We start from the raw sequence: 20676 nt of genomic DNA, 5'->3' as shown, positions 1-20676 counted from the left end.
TACGATGCACTATCTCAACAAACAAGGAGGGACGAGATCTCTCACCCTCTCCAGGGAAGCCCAAGCGATCTGGCACTGGGCCTCGCAGCAAGGCGTCACAATATCGGCTGTGCACTTGCCGGGAATAAACAACAAGGCAGCGGATGCACTCAGCAGGCAGAAATCGGACTGCCACGAGTGGGAACTAGACCAGACGGTACTCACCCAGATTTTTTCCCAGTGGGGAACACCAACAGTGGATCTGTTTGCGAAGAAGACCAATGCCAAATGCCAGTTCTTCGCAAGCTGGCATCACCAAAAGGGATCTTGGGGGAATGCGTTTTCGATAGTCTGGTCCGACATCTTTGCTTACGCCTTTCCTCCCATTCCATTGATCCCAAGGGTCCTCACGAAGATGAAAACAGAACCGTGCACTCTCATACTGATAGCCCCGTACTGGCCGCGCCAACATTGGTTCACAGAGCTCCTCATTCTCTCAGTCAAACCTCATATTCCGCTGGAGCCGGTACCTCATCTACTAACAATGAACAACGGCCAAGTTCGACACCCCGATCCGCAGTCAATGCGGTTAGCGGCATGGCTCCTCACCACAGAGAATTTGCGCATTTGAATATCCCGCAGGACTGCAGAGATATTTTGTCACAGGCCAGAGCGGATAGCACGAACAAGGCGTATCAGTGTAAATGGAAGAGATTCTGTACCTGGTGTCATCAGTGTCAAATCGACCCGTTTCTTTCACCACCAGAAGGGATTTTGCCTTATCTCTTAGAGTTAGCCCGATCTGGCCTGGCACATTCGTCCATTAAGGTTCATGTAGCAGCCATAGCTGCATACAGGCGTTCGGATGACACACCCTCGCTTTTCTCTTCTCGGCTGATTAAAAGGTTTTTAAAAGGATTATTCAGGGTTTACCCTCCTTTCAGACCTCCACCTCCTTCGTGGAACCTGAACATTGTTTTGGCGCAACTGATGAAGCATCCTTTTGAGCCTATCCACCGTGCTTCCCTCAAGCATTTATCGTGGAAGGTCGCCTTATTAATAGCCCTTACATCAGCTAGGCGGGTCAGTGAGGTACAAGCGCTCTCCATCCAAGAGCCATTTCTGCAGCTTAAACAAGATAGACTACTAATGCGCACTAACCCGCATTTTATTCCTAAAGTCCCGTCAGACTTTCACATTAACGAACCTCTGGTTTTCAAGTCTTTTTTCCCTCATCCATCTACTCCAGCGGAGAGAGCATTACATTCTCTAGATGTGAAAAGATGCGTTCAATTTTATTTGGACAGGACAAAAGCTTTTCGGCGCTCTAATCAGCTATTTGTGGCATACACTATCCAAGCAGAGTATTTCAAGATGGATCGCCTCTGCTATTCGTTTCTGTCATCTAGCAGCGGGCAAACCTTTGCAGTCATCTGTGCATGCTCACTCGACGAGAAAGGTCTCATCGTCAGCGGCACTATTTGCCGGAGTGCCACTACAAGACATATGTAGGGCAGCAACATAGAAGAGCTGCCATACCTTTACTAAACACTATTGCTTGGAGTCCCTCTCGCACGGAGAGGTAGCAGTGGGCCAAGCGGTTCTCAGGAATCTCTTCAGGTGAAGGTGACCTACTTCTCCTACATCCCCCCATCCTAACAAAGGTATGCACATTAAGAAATGTATCTAAAGATAATACAATACTGGTTTGTTATTCGAATTTCATCATGTATCTTCATAGGAATATTCCTATTTATATTACAAATAAGAAGACATTTATATGGATATGTATATATACATATATATATATATATATATATATATGTGTATATATATCTATATATATATATATATATACACGTGGGTATATATATATAGGTGTGTATATATGTAGATGTACATATAGAGAGACAGATCTCAGTATGATTATATGCTTCGTTAATTTATACATGATGATGTTATGGTTTTGTGGCATAAGATAACCCGTTTATCAAACAAATTGTCATTTTTCAATGTGCATGGTTATTGCTTGCTACTCTGATTCAAGCATGTGAATCTATGAAAGTTCCAATACTGGAGTAAGAAAACAAGTTACTTACCTGTAACTGTAGTTCTCCAGTATTGGAATCTTTCATAGATTCACATGCGACCCACCCACCTCCCCGGAGAAGCTCACTTCACCTCTTTCTGTCTAGCAGTACATATACTCAGAGTAATATCCGCACTTGTGCGTTGAAAATCTGAGGTGCTAGAGCTTCTCTCAGGAGGTTCTGAAGGATGCTGTCGCCTGATTGGTGGAGGATCAAGTTTGGTCCTTTTTTACAAAATGACTCTGATAGACTATCAAATTGAAGAGGCCTAGGGCCTTTTTTCTCTTCAATATGTTTTAACATTACTTATGAAAATTATACCGGGACTCCCATCTCGACGACGGGGAATGATTCAAGCATGTGAATCTATGAAAGATTCCAATACTGGAGAACTACAGTTACAGGTAAGTAACTTGTTTTCTTCTCTGCTAAGTCAATGTTCACCTGTTCGCCTCAAAGGCACGTAGAAAATGGTGATAACTGACGTCTGCACGTCGATGAGGGCTTCTTATTGCCTGGATGACTTCATACGGCGTCGCATGGAGTCGGGCAATTGTGACTTCATCGTCGACGTGCATAGCTACGTCGAAGCTGGTGCATGGGGGAAAATTCTTGAGGTGAGGAATCCACAGGTAGCTAATGTATCCACCAGAAAAGGCGTTACCGAAGGTAAGTAACCTGTTCGTTTAGCCAATAACTTTCCCTCCCTCTGTCTTTCCTGCTGTGTTACTTTTGTTGGCAGCGCCGGGACACTCAATTTCAAGTAGCTGTTTGCGCTATACAAAACTCCATCATGCAATCACTCATTCAATTCAATTCACACTATATACCTCTGATCAAATATCTATATTGTTTGTTCTGTATCCTTGACTTAAGAAGGAATCAACATTTGACCTAGACTAATGTTGCCTTGGGGTTTGTATCTGTCACTGATCAAAGAAAGGGCAATATCATGTTTCTTAGGAAAGATAAGGTCTGGCTACAATGGTGTTATCATACCGACATGACAATGATTCAATCAAAACAAGGAGCATGGTGATTTTATTGGGCTAAGAGGGAGTCAGGCACAGCTAGAATGGAGAGTGACCTTAGGAATTTTATGTGAATCGCACCATCACGCTGCATGCTGTAGTTGGGCAGTGTACTAATACAACTCAAAATCCGGGAGACATAGTCCCTCATTACAACTTTGGCGGGCGGCAAACGCCGCGGTCGTAATACACAGGATTGCGCCGCCAGCCTGTTGGCGGTGCAACCGATGAAAGACCGCCAGGGTTGTAATGAGGGCCATAGTCTGCTTTTGGACGTGTCCAATTTCAGAGTTGTCAACCACATCCTGCTACGTTTGTCGGCTTACACTAATGATATCAGGTGGGAGTCCGTTTTTATAATTGTGGATCGTGGGATGTCACATAAGGGTTTTGAAGGTGGTAAAAGCACCAAGGCATGAGTATCATTTTTGCAAGAGCAATACGGCCTATAATTGACAACGAAAATATGTTCAGAACATGATGGATTTTCATAAACCTGTTAGGACACTACCCTAATTGCTTGCATATTGCAGGTCAGCTCCATGGGCAACCTGAATCCCAAGGTATATGAATTGCTCTTCCTCCCATCTCATCTCTGTGTGTGGAAGAGAGTCTGCTGGCACATTTGCAGGATGCCTCAAAGAAAACGCCAGGGACATCCCACAGTTATTGTGCAGGACTATCAGTGCACCAAACAGCTCTGTTTCTGCCATCAACACCGGTAGAGACTCCTGAGGTTCCCGACGTAGACCAGTACATGGAAACAACATGTGTAGTAGAGCCATATTCTATCCCCTAGTCACTCAGTACCGTTTGCAGCTTAATCACCTGCAGTTCCAGTGCCAGTGCAAACAGGAAGGATGACAAAGGGCATCCCTGCCTAGTTCCCCTCTGTATGCTCCAGGCATCTGATTCCATTCCCTCCAATCGCCCTCTGGCTGTGGATTGTGTGTAAAGGGGCTGTACCCATCGTCTGAAAGTGGGGCCAAAGCCTGTTCCCCAAAGCACCTCAAACACATGATCCCATCTGATAGTGTCAAAGTCTTTTCCCTATCCAGTGACACCAGGGCACCACTGATCTCCATGGAGGCTGTGGTATGAAGTTCATGTGTTGGCCTATGGATGTTGTGTGTTATGCTCTTACCAGGCATGAAGCCACACTGGTCCTCATGCACCAGTGATCCCACTGCTCTGCGGAACCTAGGGACCAGCACCTTTGCTAATAATTTTGCATCATTGCTGATCATGGAGATAGGCCTATACAACCACATCTGCGTAAAATCCTTATCGGGTTTGGGTACCATCATTATTATCACCTCTCTAATGGTAGGCAGTAGTTTCCCTCTCTCTTGATCCTTTGCATAAACATTAAGAAAATGTTTAGAGAGCATAGCATGAGGTAGCATAAACATTTGGTAGAATTCAGGGAGCAGGCCATCATATCCTACTGTCTTATTGCAGGGCATCTCCTTGAGCGCAGCAATCAGCTCCTCTTTAGTGAGCTCTGCTTCCAGGCTTTCACATTGCTCATCCATAAACCATGGCAATGGAATCCCCGCCAGTTACTCCATGGATCTGGAACCACATCCCTAAGCGGACACCTGTCCAAGCAAGCAAGGTACCGTCTCGGAGCATCAGTAATGGAGGACTGTGTTCACATATTTGTGGGTGTGGCATTTCCCTATGCAACAACCATGCAAGAAGTTTTCAGATTTGTTTCCATTTTTGTGGAGCTTCTGCCACTCTCTTGGAGTGTAAAACAGTTCAGTTCTTCCCATGTGTTTTCTGGGCTTTATTGCGGTCTAAAAGCTTCAATTAGTCCTAAGTGGCCAGGGGTTCCTGGCTCTGCATGGCAAACATAGCCTCATTCTGATGTTTCAGATCTGCCCTGAGCTGCTGCTGGATCCAATGACTTTACGGAAGCACTTGCCCCTAATCACACACTTCAGTGCCTTCTTTCCATTGGCCCTAGTCTCAGTTGGTTCCAGTTAGTCTAAAAAAATTAGTCCGCATTTCCCCCATCTTCTTTAAAACGTTCTGTTTTGCAGGACCTGAGGTCGCAGCCTCCACAGGGGAACTCATCATAAATCTGTGGTTTCCACATACGCCGCAGGGAGCAGCAAGTGGTTGGACAAAAAGTAGTATTGCTATTGTGCTGTGAGCATTCGGTGGGCCATTTTGCTCGTCACCAGAAATCGATCAAGTCTGCTGTTGGTGTCATGTGTGGGGTAGTGGCAAGAGTATTCCTTCACATCGACATGGAGCTCACACCAGATATCAAACAAGACAATCTGACCCAGAATATGTGACTTGAATGGTTTTACATGTAGTCAAGGAGGGTGCCGATCCATGGTCCCCATCCAATTTGCAGTTAGTTACCAGCCCATATGTTCAAGATAGTCACATATGGCAGGAGAAGTTCCATAATGATCTAAAAAACTGACAGTAATCGGTATTTCGAGCGTACACATTGACTAGGCAGACCTCTTGTCCATCTAGCAGACCATACACCAGTATATGACTACCCTGAATGTCTGCATCAGTGTAGAGTGCTGAAAGGGGACCCTGTGTTCTTGCTAGAGTGACACTCCCTGTGCATATGAGGAATATGTAGAGGAGTACATTTGACCCCTCAATTTACTGTGGAGCTTGTCCCCCTCTGTGTCAGTCAGGCGTGCTTCCTGTAGGAAGGCCATGCTAATATTTTGTTTCCTAATGTGTGTATGTAATATCTATCTCTTAGTATGTTCGTTAAGGTCCCTTACATTGCAGGATGTCATTTTGAAAGTGACATATGTGCTGGTCATGTAATCACGTGCATCATCAGGGCACGGTCCACTAACTTCAAATAGTAGCAACAATTGGTACCACAGCCTCCACACACTCCCAGTGAGCTCAGGTCGTCAGAACAAAACTATGTGAACAAATCCCCAAACTACTCACCTCATCCCACCCTAGAGGGCAAAGTTGACTGGATTTTTCTACTATATGCAAGTACACACTCTAAACTCTAAATTTTCCTTTTTCCTTTTTTTTCAAAAGAAGACATCTATGTCTCATTGGAAGTCATTTCTTGTGAGTGTCCTTTTTTTTGTCAGTATTTTCTCATTTATCCAGTATTTCTGAAGCGCCTCACAAATGGAAAAAAACTCTGAAGAGTTCCCACACACACATTGTGTGGGGAGAGTTGGAAGGAGGTTATCCTTTCAGCATCCTGAATTGCCAAACAATGCCAGAAATGTCCAGGTGGCAGTTGTAAGATTGAGGAGCAATTTATCAGAGGCTTAAGTAATATTGTCATCTGCAGATAATTATCATCACTAGGAAAGCTGGACCTGGTGACTCATTTCAGAGATTAATTTGGACTCTTCATTAGAGAGAACCTAAAAAGGTAGAAGGAACATCAATTGAATTTTTTTGTGCTATTCCCAACAAGCGCTGAGAAAACTGAAACTAAAAGAGTGCTCACCTCAATCAGAGACGTTGAAGTATTCATTCAGCATTGGGGGAGACACTGTCTTCCTCTTGTCTTCAAGATGCTCAGTGTCAATGGATTTGCCTTCAGTGAGTAGACCACAGCATGTGAGCTAGAAACTCAAGAGGGTGCTAACAGTAGAACAGATTGGTTCAGGGCCTACACCATGGAGATGCTGCGAAAGAGAAAAGCTACACCTCCCATAAGAAAACCACAAAGGAAAGCGTAAAAATAGATCTCCTCATAAAAATTGTGACCACCTGTATCATTACTGACTCTTTTCCAGATTTTGACATTTGGGCATTAGCCTAAGGTATTATGGCTATTGTTGTCTTGTTTTGCCTCCATTGAAGTAATTAGTCTAACACTCCTAAAATCTGATCTGTGTTTGAAAAATTCAGGACCGACAATGTCTGGTCTGGTAGCCATGCTTATTCCTAGGGAGAGGCCTGGGCGTATCCAGAGAGTGACAGCTGCTTCTAAAATACAACCATGCTAAAGCAAGGATTCCAGTTAAGTATACTGTGGCAGGTTTATTGCTGCACACAATACAGCAGTGACTTCCCCAATATGTATTTTCTGTTTGCACAGGTTTCTGCTTTCTACTTTTTCCTTCACCTCTATGGATAAGGACTTATGGCAGACTCTTGGAGGTGGAGTTGAAGCAGGCTGTGCAGCCTTGGTTATGGGCTGCAATTTGGATATGAAAGGCAAGACTGAAATTGGCCCTAACAAAACTCTGTATTCTTTTTCCCTGCCTCTCCTCTTTTTTAGCTTTAACAGGGTGTTTTCTATGCTTGTATGCCACTGTTGCTTCTGATTTTTTCTGCAGGGATTTCCCCTGTACTTCCATTCCTTCCTCTCCTGCCTTTTCTCTAACTGGGCCTTTCAGTATAGTTGAAAGTGCTGCATGGGTAAAAGCAGTCAGGGAAATTATCTGTACCCTGTCCTTGACACATAAATGACTGCATACTCAAGGCGAGCCACATGCAGAACCTGCATTGAGAATGTAGACTGGAAAATCTGTGGTGTTTTAGCCACTAAAATTGAAGTATTGAGTACTGCAGCTTTATTAGGAAGTTGTGACTGTTTTTTGTGGGAAATATTGCAGAGATTGTTTTAAGACTTCACTAGAAACATGGGGGAAGAGTTATTGAAGGTGGTCAACAAGGACATGCTTGTTTCAAACAGCTATCTGCTTACAGATAATATCATGGTGTCTCCAGGCATTGCTCACCATGCTTCACACTCCTTCACACATAAGGGATAAAGCCAAATGATAAACACACAATCACAACTTTTCTCTCATGGATGATGAGATGGACACAGTGGCGATAGAAACTGCCACCTTTAAAGCAGTGATTCTTGAGAAGAAGAAATAATATTCCTCATAGAGCTACCCTGCTGAATAACAGTATTGAGGTCACTTTTTTTATCAACTGTGCCAGTAGTAGGCATTTCAACATGAGCTACAACACAGATTGCAGTTCCACCAGAAGAAACGTTCATACTTGTTCAAAGGACCCAGTAACTATGAGCTTCAGCATGGAAGACCTCAGAAATATTGAGGAAATGACCTTTTTTACGTCAACTTCACTGTTGCCCACTCTAATAGGAGAGTACTTTCAATTACTTACAGCAGTAAAAAAAAATAGTAAACAATAATGGGTATAATACTTTGTGAGCAGTGGCTAAACTCTGAGGTTCAAAACTTTGCCTCCAACAATATTTCCTACAAGCAATTAGATTTTGGTCGCTAATAGAGGAGGTATGCTACTTGCCCTGAACACGTCTTTGAGCAAGAACCAAAAGGGTCAGAAACAAAGGTTGAAACGGTTTCTGTTTCGTTCCCGGCTGCAAGTGGGAACAACAAGGTAAACTGAATGAGGGATTTAATGGTTTTGTTTGGTCTCTACAGACGCTTTATTTTCATTCTAATTCTAGTATGTATTTTTGCCTGTATTGCTTTAATTGTATTTTATTTGCATTGTTTAAACTTCAGAGCATACTGACTGAAAGTGACTCATTGTTATGGGTATGGTGTATGTATTAATCACATGTCTATTTTATGCCAACAGGCCGCTGATTGCCAAAAAGAACCCCAAAATCCCGATGTCCAAAATGATGACCATCCTGGGTGCCAAGTGGAGAGAGTTCAGTGCCAACAATCCTTTGAAAGGCTCTGCGGCTGCAGTCGCAGCAGCTGTAGCTGAACAGGTTGAGGCCACAGTGGCATCAATCACCATCGCAGCAGAGTCTCAGCCGGCTCCCATCCGCAAAGCCAAAACCAAAGAAGGGAAAGGTGAGTTTTGGCACCTGTGGTACCAAGTAATAGCAGACTTGATGCCTTATATGATGTCTCTACGGTTGCTTTAGCTGTGGTTGATTGCTAGTGACTGAAATACTACTCTGTTCTTCTTTCCTTACTTGCCAACTGGTTGGAATGCCTGCATAACTTTGCAAAAGATGGCATCCAAGATCTTGCAAAGGCATGGAGCTTGAACATCCCCATGTAGCACATCATCCTCACCTGCCACCCAGTGATCACCTCCAGTGCTAAATATCTGCCTCATAATCATGTGAAGGGACGGCCTATCCTTATATGTTACCTGTTTTAGGCTGCTTCTCTATCTCTTTGCTTCTCCCCCTCCTGAAAGTGGCATTTTCGGTTTACATTATTCTGTTGGTCTCAGAAAAACAATGTAACAACCATTCCTTCAACCCACCCTTTGCTCTATTATGACTTACTGGAGAACAAAACATATTCTCACTAGAGATCCTTGCAAGGGGATTCGTTCAAAAGAAGTGAATCTTTCCAGCAACTACAATTATAAAGTATAATATTAGTTTCGGGAAGTAGCTGACTTCTTAAATGACCACTCTCTCACCTTAACTCTGTAGAGTTCCTTCTTCCTATCTGACTCTGTCTTACCTCTTTACCATAAGTACGTAAAAGTGTTTTTAGGGCAGCAAGTTGGAAGTATGCTGGATACTTGTTTTAAAGGTGGAAATGTTTGCAAATCATAAAACTGGCCCTAAGATCAGCTGCAATTATTTCCTTTTGGTAGCACTTCATGTGGAATTCGTTATATCAGATTATTTCTTTAAAAAACATATCTATATATGTTCGGTGGCATCTGTAGCTGCAGATACACATGCTGTGCATTATCCTGCCATCTAGTGTTGGGCTCGGAGTGTTACAAGTTGTTTTTCTTCGAAGAAGTCTTTTCAAGTCACAAGACCGAGGGACTCCTCCCTTTCGGCTCCATTGCGCATGGGCGTCGACTCAATCTTAGATTGTTTTCTTTCCGCCATCGGGTTCAGACGTGTTCCTCTTTGCTCCGTATTTCGAATCGGGAAAGTTAGCTAAATATCTAAAATTCGACGATATTGTTTGCGCTCGGTACCGGATTAGTGTTAGCTTATCGACACCGACAGTAGAAGCGCTCCGGCGGCCCTTCGGGGCTTCCGCTCTTCAGCGGGGTCTGGTTGGCCCGACCGCATCCATCGACAAAACTAATGGACCGGACCCCCTTCCGCTTCTGTCCGAAGTGCCACTCGAAGTATCTGTATACAGACCAACACTTGGTCTGTAATCTGTGTTTATCACCAGAACACAGGGAGGATACTTGTGAGGCCTGTCGGGCATTTCGATCAAAAAAGACCCAACGTGATCAAAGAGCGAGAAGACTTCAAATGGGGTCGACACCGAGAGAACAACTCGACGTCGAAGAGGAGGAAAGAATTTCCATCCAGGGGACGGACTCTAACGAATCCGAAAGCGAACGACCCACAACGGTGCAGAAAACAGTGAGTAAAACTGCCCCGTACAAAACTCACACAAAGATCGTAAAGGCCAAGGGGATGCCACCGCCAGCAGGCCATGGCTTAACCCATCGAAAAGAAGGTGACCAAACATCGGCACCGAAAAAGGCCAAAGAATTGCCGAAGACATCCGACTCCGGTCGAGATTCAGGCACCGAACGATCTCGGCACCGAGAGTTCGACTCACCCAAGGTGAGAAAGGTTATGTCGGAACCGAAAAAGACTTTCTCTGAAGATTCGGTACCGAAAAAAGCACCTCCGGAGCCGAAAAGAATCTCTTATACAGAAGAGCAAGGACTTTCCAGCCAAATGCAAAAGCACAGATTTCAGCAGGAAATAAGTATGGGGGAACCAGACCATACGCAAAGGAGGTTGCATATCCAGAAAGAGACTGGAAAAATACAAACTCTTCCTCCAATCAAAACGGAAAGAAAGCTGGCATTTCAAGAGTCAGAAATGCAGCCAAAGGCGAAAGTGGCCAGAGATAAAACCCCACCACCGAGGTTTTCGCCACATCCTTCCCCACTACACTCACCACAGCTGTCCCGGGTAACAACACCTCCAATGCAGTCACCTACGCATATAGGGATGACACAGGATGATCAGGATGCATGGGACTTATATGATGCTCCAGTATCAGACAACAGCCCAGATTGTTACCCAACAAGGCCGTCACCTCCAGAGGACAGTACTGCATATACACAGGTACTATCAAGGGCAGTGTAGACGGGTCTCTTCGACCGCTTCTCTCACTGCACGGAGCTGGTAGCCATTGCCCCTCCTCCCGAAGCGACGAGTGCGTTCCCATGGCGACATGGGAACGCTGGAAGATGCATCGGATCCGGACTTCCGGGTCCGACCTAGTAAAGATATGACGGACTCTCCAGGAGAGGCGGAATGCCGGGAACGAGAAGACGCGGAGAAGAAGAAGGAAGAGACGCCGACCACAGAAGAGGAGCGGAATACCGAAGCCGAGAAGAGCACTGGAACGGACCCAAAGAACACCCGAACCAACGCTGAGGAGCCCAGCCACGACCCTGGAGGGTCGTGGCTTCACAAGGTACGGTCCTTTATAGGACTTCCGAAAATACAGCATAAAACAGGGAAACAAGGAGAAGAAACCGGGAACAGAGAGAAGGCCAGGAAGGGGAGCGAGGGAAAGGGCACAGGGTGCACTATATCAGCACAGGGTCTATGACACAGAGAAGAGAGAGTACCACTTAAGAAATTGCACATGTGACCCAAACCCTGCACCATTGGACACTCCCAGCCTTAATTTTTCCCATAACCCGGTATACTTTTCCCCTTGCATGTAACTAACACCAGAACCCCAGAGAAACCCAGTTGACTTAACTGTCCTACTATTTCTTTTTCCTTTTCCGGTATCCTCGGGGCAAGACGCACGGTCAACCACCATACCTAAAAAGAAACAGACAAGAAAAGAAGAGACAGCTGAAAACAGGACGGAGAAGGCGCCAACAATCCGTACTTTAGTGAACTCATTCCCATTTAATATTTTTTTTATTATTTTTTTGTTGTTCCTCACACCCAACGGCCTAAAAAACTAACATAAATAAACCCAACTTACCGTATCATTGTAGTTGCGTCTTCTGTACCTAGAGTAGCCTACCACAGTGGTGTCAGAAGTGGGATCTTTTTGTCCTACAAGGCTACTGAGAGAAACGGAAATGGAGGAGAAACCAACAATAGAGGACATGATAAAGCAGCTGGCGGAGGGGTAGCGACATCTCCAGTTGGTCTGGGAAGCCCAGCAAAGAGAGGCGAAAGAGGATAGAGAGGCCTTGCAAACGGCTTTAAAGAGTCAAGCCACAATAATGGCGAATAACCAGCTCGTTCATGAGACTGCACTCCAAAAACTAACAGACACCATAGCAGCAAGTAAGGTCCATCCCAATGTCCCGAGCTCGGTTTTACAGAAATTTCAGGAAGGAGAAGACCCCGACTCCTTCTTTACTAACTTCGAGCGGGTAGCCTCTTCGGCACAATGGCCGGAAGAACGGTGGGGACAGTATATTGCACCACTACTAACAGGATTCCTGCAGTCTGCCTACCAGGCTGCTAACCCCGGAGGTAACACACCCTACAAAGATATCAAGCATAGCATCTTAGAACGGGTGGGACATGATGCGGAATACTACCGAATGAAATTCAGGAAAGTGAAGTGGGGGCAGAGTGAAGATCCCCGAACTTTCTATTTTAGAGTGAAAGATCTAGGATTAAAATGGTTGGGTCCTCTGGGAACGAGTAGAGAAGACATAATAAAAACAATTATTCTCGAACAATACCTGGACTCACTCCCAAACAGCACCAGGAATTGGATTAGGCAACACCCCAAGATCGACACAGAGGTAGCCATAGACTTAGCTTGTGCCTATCACCGATCTACAGATGTGAAATCACTAACTCCCAGACCCGCTATGAAACCACCCATGGCTCCACTTAAATATACACCTAGGCATGGTATAGAAGAAACAATGACACAGAAACAGGGGGAGGGTAGCCACTTACAGCAGCCCCAATGTTTCAGTTGTGGGGAATGGGGTCATATCGCGAGAATGTGTCCCAGGAAACATGAAGGAGTTGAACCCATGGAAATCGGGGTTACCCGGCGCAGAGTACTATGCACAGGCGGGGTCCATTAAAAGTTCAGACAGGTTATACAGATCAATGGGCAACCCACTGAAGCCTTGGTGGACTCAGGCTGTAGCCAGTCCGTGATAAGGAAGGATCTGGTGAAAACCTCAGAACAGGCTTCACAACAGAGCGTCACTATTTGTTGTATACATGGAGACAAGAGACAGTATCCTCTAGGTGTGGTCAGGATAGAGTGGGGCGATTACTTCGATTTCCTTCCAGTAGGAATCATGGACAAGTTGATAGAAGATTGTATTATCGGAACTGATTACATCCGGTTTTCTCAATTGTTAGAGAAGACAAAAGTACCCCGAAAAAACCCAGACTGGTGGGCTGAGGCTCCCTTCGCTACGAGTGTTATTGAGGGCCCTCCCGCTCGCATTAAACTAACACGAAAAGAGAAAAGACAAGGAAAACTAAAATATCAAGAATCACAGTGTGAACACAACTCTAGTAAAGTTATAGCCGAAGTCCGGGACGCTACTCTTTCCTTCAGGGATAGCCAGCGACAGGACCCAACACTCAGCCAGGCCTGGAGAATAGCCAAAACAGAACCATCTACAGAGGTGGGTCCTTACTTCCTAGTTCAAAAAAACCTTCTATATAGAGTCACTAACACTACAAAGGGGGAAAAAAGGCAATTGGTGGTGCCAGATTCCTATCGTCAACAGGTCCTGTTTCTGGCTCATAACCAGCCAGGGGGTGGTCATTATGGCCGGGACAAGACAGAAGAGTACCTCTTACGCAAATTCTATTGGCCAGGGATTTATGCACAACTGAGACGTTATTGTATGCAGTGCCCGAGATGTCAACTGACAGAATCTGGAGTTCCTAGGAGAGCCCCATTACAACCTCTACCTATTATAGATGTTCCATTTAGCCGCATGGGCATGGACCTCATCGGTCCTCTTATACCCTCCTCCCGAGGTCACACCTACATCTTGGTACTCGTGGACTACGCCACAAGATACCCAGAAGCTATTCCTCTGTCTAGTATGACTACCAAAACAGTAGCTCAGGCCATGATAACGTTTTTTTCCAGAACAGGTTTTCCACAGGAGCTTCTCACCGATCAAGGCACCCCTTTCATGTCGGGCCTTATGAAACAAATATGCAAATTATTAGGGATTAGTCAGATAAAGACTTCTGTGTATCACCCCCAAACAGATGGTTTGGTGGAGTGGTATAACCGTACCATTAAAACCCTATTGCGAAAATTAGTGAATGACTCCGGAAAGGATTGGGACCAGAAATTATCACTGGTCCTTTACGCCATCCGGGTGCATGAACAATCCTCCACAGGACATAGGGGGTTATTCTAACTTTGGAGGAGTGTTAATCCGTCCCAAAAGTGACGGTAAAGTGACAGATATACCACCAGCCGTATTACGAGTTCCATAGGATATAATGGACTCGTAATACGGCTGGTGGTAAATCCGTCACTTTTCCGTCACTTTTGGGACGGATTAACACCTCCTCCAAAGTTAGAATAACCCCCATAGTCCATTTGAATTAGTTTTCGGGAGACAACCACGTAATCTCCTGGACATGGCTGTGGAAACCTGGGAAGAAGAAGCGGAGGAAGGGAAACCCCTGTTAGACTATGTCAACCAATTGAAGACCCAGTTACAGTCCATATGGGAAGATGTACGAAGTAATCTAGAAACAGCCCAAACCAACCAGAAAGCCTATTATGACCAAGGAACCAAATGACGGTCCTTCCACCCAGAGGACCAGGTTCTTATAATGCGGCCAACCTCTGAAAACAAACTGTTAGCGAGATGGCAGGGTCCATATAAAGTAATAAAAGACGTTAACCCCGTCACCTATCTTATTGAGGTAAATCAACATCCCAGGAAAACCCAGATTTACCATGTCTATCTGTTAGAGAAATGGGAACAGCCAGACGTTAACAGTGATCCCATTGCTACCGGGTTTCTCGTTACACCATCCACGACACTGGGATTAGAGCTATTCCCCACAACACAAATAAAAGAGGAAGCAACTCCCGAGATAAACAAATCGCTTCCAAACAGGGAAAAATCACAACTGTCCACCCTCATACAGAACCACTCAGTATTCTTTTCTGAGACCCCTGGTAGGACGTCCTTAATACACCATCAAATCAAAACCCCAGAGGGAAAAATCGTGAGACTCCGTCCTTATAGAATTCCGGAAGCCCGGAAACACCTCTTTGATGAAGAAATAAAGAAAATGCTGGCGCTGGAAGTAATCGAACCCTCGGTGAGTCCTTGGTGTTCCCCAGTAGTTCTTGTCCCAAAACCCGATGGTTCTGTGCGCTTCTGCATCGATTTTCGCAAACTAAATGACATATCACTGTTTGACACGTATCCTATCCCTCGGGTGGACGATGTATTAGAAAGACTAGGTAAAGCCAAATATCTGTCTACCCTCGATCTCACAAAAGGGTACTGGCAAATTCCCCTCTTAGCCCAAGACAAAGAAAAGACCGCGTTTGCAACTCCATCAGGCCTATACCACTTTTCCGTCCTTCCTTTTGGGCTCCATGGTGCCCCAGCCACTTTCCAACGACTCATGGACCGATTATTGAAACCGTTTCATGACTTTGCGGCTGCCTACCTAGATGACATAGTGATCTATAGTAATTCTTGGGAAGATCATTTATACCATCTAAATGAGGTGTTTAGAGCCCTGACTAACGCAGGGCTCACGGCGAATCCAAAAAAATGTACCCTGGGAAATACCCAGATATCCTACCTTGGGTATTTAATCGGTAACGGAACTCTGAAACCCCAACAAAGCAAAATTGAGGCTATTGCACGAGTACCTACGCCAAAGACTAAGAAAGACCTACGATCCTTTTTAGGCTTCGTAGGATACTATCGTAGGTTTATCCCACAGTACTCCACCATTGCGGCCCCCCTTACCGACCTCCTACAAAAGCATCGTCCTTCGAAATTGGCCCCATTGTCTGTCTCTCAAATGTCCAGTTTTGAAACCTTAAAACAGATCCTTACCACCACACCCGTTCTCCAGTGTCCAGATTTTTCCGCCCCTTTCCATCTCTATACTGACGCCTCTAATGTTGGGCTCGGTGCAGTCCTTGCCTAGCCTGATCGGGAGGGTCATGTCCACCCAGTTGTTTTTATTAGCAGGAAACTCCTCCCTCGCGAGTGTCACTACCCTGCTATTGCAAAGGAGTGCCTCGCCATTAAGTGGGCTGTGGAAAACTTGCAATATTACCTTTTGGGCAGGCCTTTCGTTCTATTTACGGACCATGCTCCTCTTACGTGGCTCGCCTCTCACAAAGACACGAACGCTCGTATCCTTCGCTGGTTCCTTGAGCTCCAACCTTTTTCATTTCAGGTCCGCCACGTCCCGGGTTCACAGCAGGGTCCGGCGGATTTTCTGTCTCGCTTCCCTACCTCTTCGGTCCTCTACCAGTCCCGCTTTTGGGATGGGGAGTGTAGACGGGTCTCTTCGACCGCGCCTCTCACTGCACGGAGCTGGCAGCCATTGCCCCTCCTCCTGAAGCGACGAGCGCGTTTCCATGGCGACATGGGAACGCTGGAAGATGCATCGGACCCGGACTTCCGGGTCCGACCTAGAAAAGAAACGACGGACTCTCCAGGAGAGGCGGAATGCCGGGAACAAGAAGACACGAAGAAGAAGAAGGAGGAGACGCCGACCACAGAAGGACGATCGCGGGACCCAAAAGAGGAGCGGAATACCGAAGCAGAGAAGAGCGCTGGAACGGACCCAAAGAACACCCGAACCAACGCTGAGGAGCCCAGCCACGACCCTGGAGGGTCGTGGCTTCACAAGGTATGGTCCTTTATAGGACTTCTGAAAATACAGCATAAAACAGGGAAACAGGGAGGGGAAACAGGGAGAAGGCCAGGGAGGGGAGCGAGGGAAAGGGCACGGGGTGCACTATATCAGCACAGGGTCTATGACACAGAGAAGAGAGAGTACCACTTAAGAAATTGCACGTGTGACCCAAACCCTGCACCATTGGACACTCCCAGCCTTCATTTTTCCCCATAACCTGGTATACTTTTCCCCTTGCATGTAACTAACACCAGAACCTCAGAGAAACCCAGTTGACTTACCTGTCCTACTATTTCTTTTTCCTTTTCCGGTATCCTCGGGGCAAGACGCGCGGTCAACCACCATACCTAAAAAAAAACAGACAAGAAAAGAAGAGACAGCTGAAAACAGGATGGAGAAGGCGCCAACAATCCGTACTTTAGTGAACTCATTCCCATTTAATATTTTTTTTATTATTTTTTTGTTGTTCCTCACACCCAATGGCCTAAAAAACGAACATAAATAAACCCAACTTACCGTATCATCGTAGTTGAGTCTTCTGTACCTAAAGTAGCCTACCACACGCTGCTACGTTCCACAATGTAGCAATGCATTCAGAGCCAATAGAGGATGATTTCCTGTTCAACACCTTGGCATCCACCCACACTTCCTACCAAAGTCTGCCAATGCTCCCGGGCATGCTCAAGCACGCAAAACAGGTATTCCAGGAGCCAGTGAAAGGAAGGGCTATCACGCCTAGGGTGGAGAAAAAATACAAGCCTCCGCCAACGGATCCTGTGTTTATAACACAGCAACTTACACCAGACTCTGTGGTTGTAGGAGCAGCAAGAAAGAGGGCAAATTCTCAATCATCAGGAGACGCTCCACCGCCTGACAAAGAGAGTAGGAAGTTTGATGCAGCAGGCAAACGAGTGGCAGCACAGGCAGCCAATCAATGGCAGATCGCAAACTCGCAAGCACTACTGGCTCGCTACGACAGGGCACACTGGGACAAGATGCAACATATTATACAGCACTTGCCCAAAGAACACCAGAAACGTGCCCAACAGGTTGTTGAAGAAGGACAAGCAATATCCAACAACCAAATAAGGTCCGCATTAGACTCGGCAGACACAGCAGCACGAACAGTCAACACGGCGGGAACCATACACAGGCATGCATGGTTACGAAACTCAGGATTCAAGCCAGAAATCCAACAAGCTGTGTTAAACATGCCTTTTAACCAAGAACAATTGAAGGACACAGACACGGCCAAAGCCATGGGTGCACTCTACTCCCCACAAAGCAGAGGTACATTTAGAAAGCCACAATTTAGAGGGGGGTTTCGTATACAAACACCAGAGCCTTCCACCTCGCAAACCAGACCCACCTATCAGGGACAATACCAGAGAGGAGGGTTTCGAGGCTCGTATAGGGGTGGACAATTCCCCAAAACAAGGGGAAAATTCTAAACACCTAAGACAAATCAAACCAGTGACTTCAATGTCACAAACCCCCAACACTTAACACCAGTGGGGAGAAGACTTACTGCATACTACCAAAACGGGACACACATAACTACGGACGCATGGGTCCTAGCCATTATACAACATGGTTATTGCATGGAATTCATAAATTTCCCGCCAGATGTTCCCCCAAGGGCACACAATATGTCCAAACAACGCTTAAACCTGTTACAACTAGAAGTCAAGCATTGTTACAAAAACAAGCAATCAAGTTAGTACCCAACCATCAGAAAGGAACAGGTGTCTACTCACTATATTTCCTAAGAAAGACAAAACGTTAAGATCCATATTAGACCTCAGAACGCTGAATCTCTTCATCAAGTCGGATCACTTCCACATGGTAACACTTCTAGACGTGGTTCCCTTATTAAAAAAAGAGGACTACATGTCAATGTTAGATCTCAAGGATGCATACTTTCACATACCCATACATCCTTCTCACAGAAAATACTTAAGGTTTGTAATACACGGCGTGCACTATCAATTCAAAGTGTTACCGTTCGGGATAACAACAGCCCCAAGGGTATTCACAAAATGCCTTGCAGTAGGAGGCGCTCACATAAGGAGACAGCACATGCATGTATTCCCATACTTAGACGACTGATTAATAAAAACCAGCACTCAACAACAGTGTCTTCTTCACACGCAATACGTTATAGAAACTCTACACAAACTAGGATTTTCTATAAATTACCAAAAATCACATCTGCAGCCATCCCAAATACAACAATACTTGGGAGCAACACTCAACACACAAAAAGCGATTGCCACTCCAAGTCCACAAAGGGTACAAGCGTTCCAAAATATAATATTAAACATACAGCCAAACCAACACTACCAAGTAAGGTTTGTAATGAAACTTCTAGGCATGATGTCTTCATGCATAGCCATTGTACCAAACGTGAGATTACACATGCAGCCCTTACAACAGTGCCTAGCAAAACAATGGACACAAGCACAGGGTCAACTCCAAGATCTAGTGTTGGTAGACCGCCAGACACACTTCTCGCTTCAATGGTGGAACCCTATAAATGTAAACCAAGGGCGGCCATTCCAGGACCCAGTGCCTCAAGACATGATCACAACAGATGCTTCCATGATGGGGTGGGGAGCACACCTCAACCAGCACAGCATACAGAGACAATGGGACAATCAACAAAAACAACTGCACATAAATCATTTAGAACTGTTGGCAGTGTTTCTAGCATTAAAAGCATTTCAACCACTGATAGCCCACAAACACATTCTTGTCAAAACCGACAACATGACGACAATGTATTAACTCAACAAACGAGGGACACACTCGTCACAACTGTGTCTCTTAGCACAGAAAATTTGGCATTGGGCAATTCACAATCACATTCGCCTAATAGCACAATACATCCCAGGCATTCAGAACCAGTTGGCCGACAATCTCAGTTGAGATCACCAACAAACACACGGATGGGAAATTCATCCCAAGATCCTACAAAATTACTTTCTACGCTGGGGAACACCAAAAATAGACCTATTCGCAACAAAAGAAAGCACAAAATGCCAAAACTTCGCGTCCAGGTACCCACACCCTCAGTCCAAGGGCAATGCGTTATGGATCAGTTGGTCAGGGATATTTGCTTACGCTTTTCCCCCTCTCCCACTCATTCCTTATCTGGTAAACAAACTAAGTCAAAACAAACTCAAACTAATACTTATAGCACCAACCTGGGCTCTCCAACCGTGGTACACAACACTGCTAGATTTATCAGTAGTACCTCACATCAAATTACCAAACAGGCTAGATCTGTTAACGCAACACAAACAACAGATCAGACACCCAAATCCAGCATTGCTCAATCTAGCAATCTGGCTCCTGAAATCTCAGAATTTGGACATTTAGACCTTACACAAGAATGTATGGAGGTCATTAAACAAGCTAGAAAACCCACTACAAGACATTGTTACCCAAACAAATGGAAAAGATTTGTTTACTACTGCCACACTAATCAAATTCAACCAGTACATGCTTCCGCAAAGGACATTGTAGGCTACTTGTTACACTTACAAAAGTCTAAACTAGCATTCTCTTCAATTAAAATACATCTCACAGCAATATCTGCCTATCTGCAAACTACACATTCAACATCGCTTTTTAGAATCCCAGACATCAAAGCATTTATGGAGGGACTAAAAAGAATCATACCCCCAAGAATACCACCAGTACCTTCGTGGAACCTTAATATTGTATTAACACGACTCATGGGATCACCATTCGAACCCATGCACTCTTGTGAGATGCAATACTTAACTTGGAAAGTCGCCTTTCT

General features: G+C 45.3%; 1 protein-coding gene across 10 annotated transcripts in view; it reads left to right on the top strand.

The window, feature by feature from the left end:
• CHD3 (chromodomain helicase DNA binding protein 3) overlaps positions 1–20676 on the top strand; it is a 1503198-nt gene that overhangs the window by 168129 nt on the left and 1314393 nt on the right. For all 10 annotated transcript variants that reach the window (XM_069218663.1, XM_069218665.1, XM_069218664.1 and 7 more), the window contains exon 5: positions 8654–8877. In XM_069218663.1, coding sequence (XP_069074764.1) covers positions 8654–8877 — 224 coding nt within the window. The remainder of the gene's footprint in view (positions 1–8653; positions 8878–20676) is intronic.

The sequence above is a fragment of the Pleurodeles waltl genome, chromosome 12 (assembly GCF_031143425.1).
Source record: "Pleurodeles waltl isolate 20211129_DDA chromosome 12, aPleWal1.hap1.20221129, whole genome shotgun sequence".
Lineage (NCBI taxonomy): Eukaryota > Metazoa > Chordata > Amphibia > Caudata > Salamandridae > Pleurodeles > Pleurodeles waltl.
This window is presented reverse-complemented; position numbering and strand designations above follow the sequence as displayed.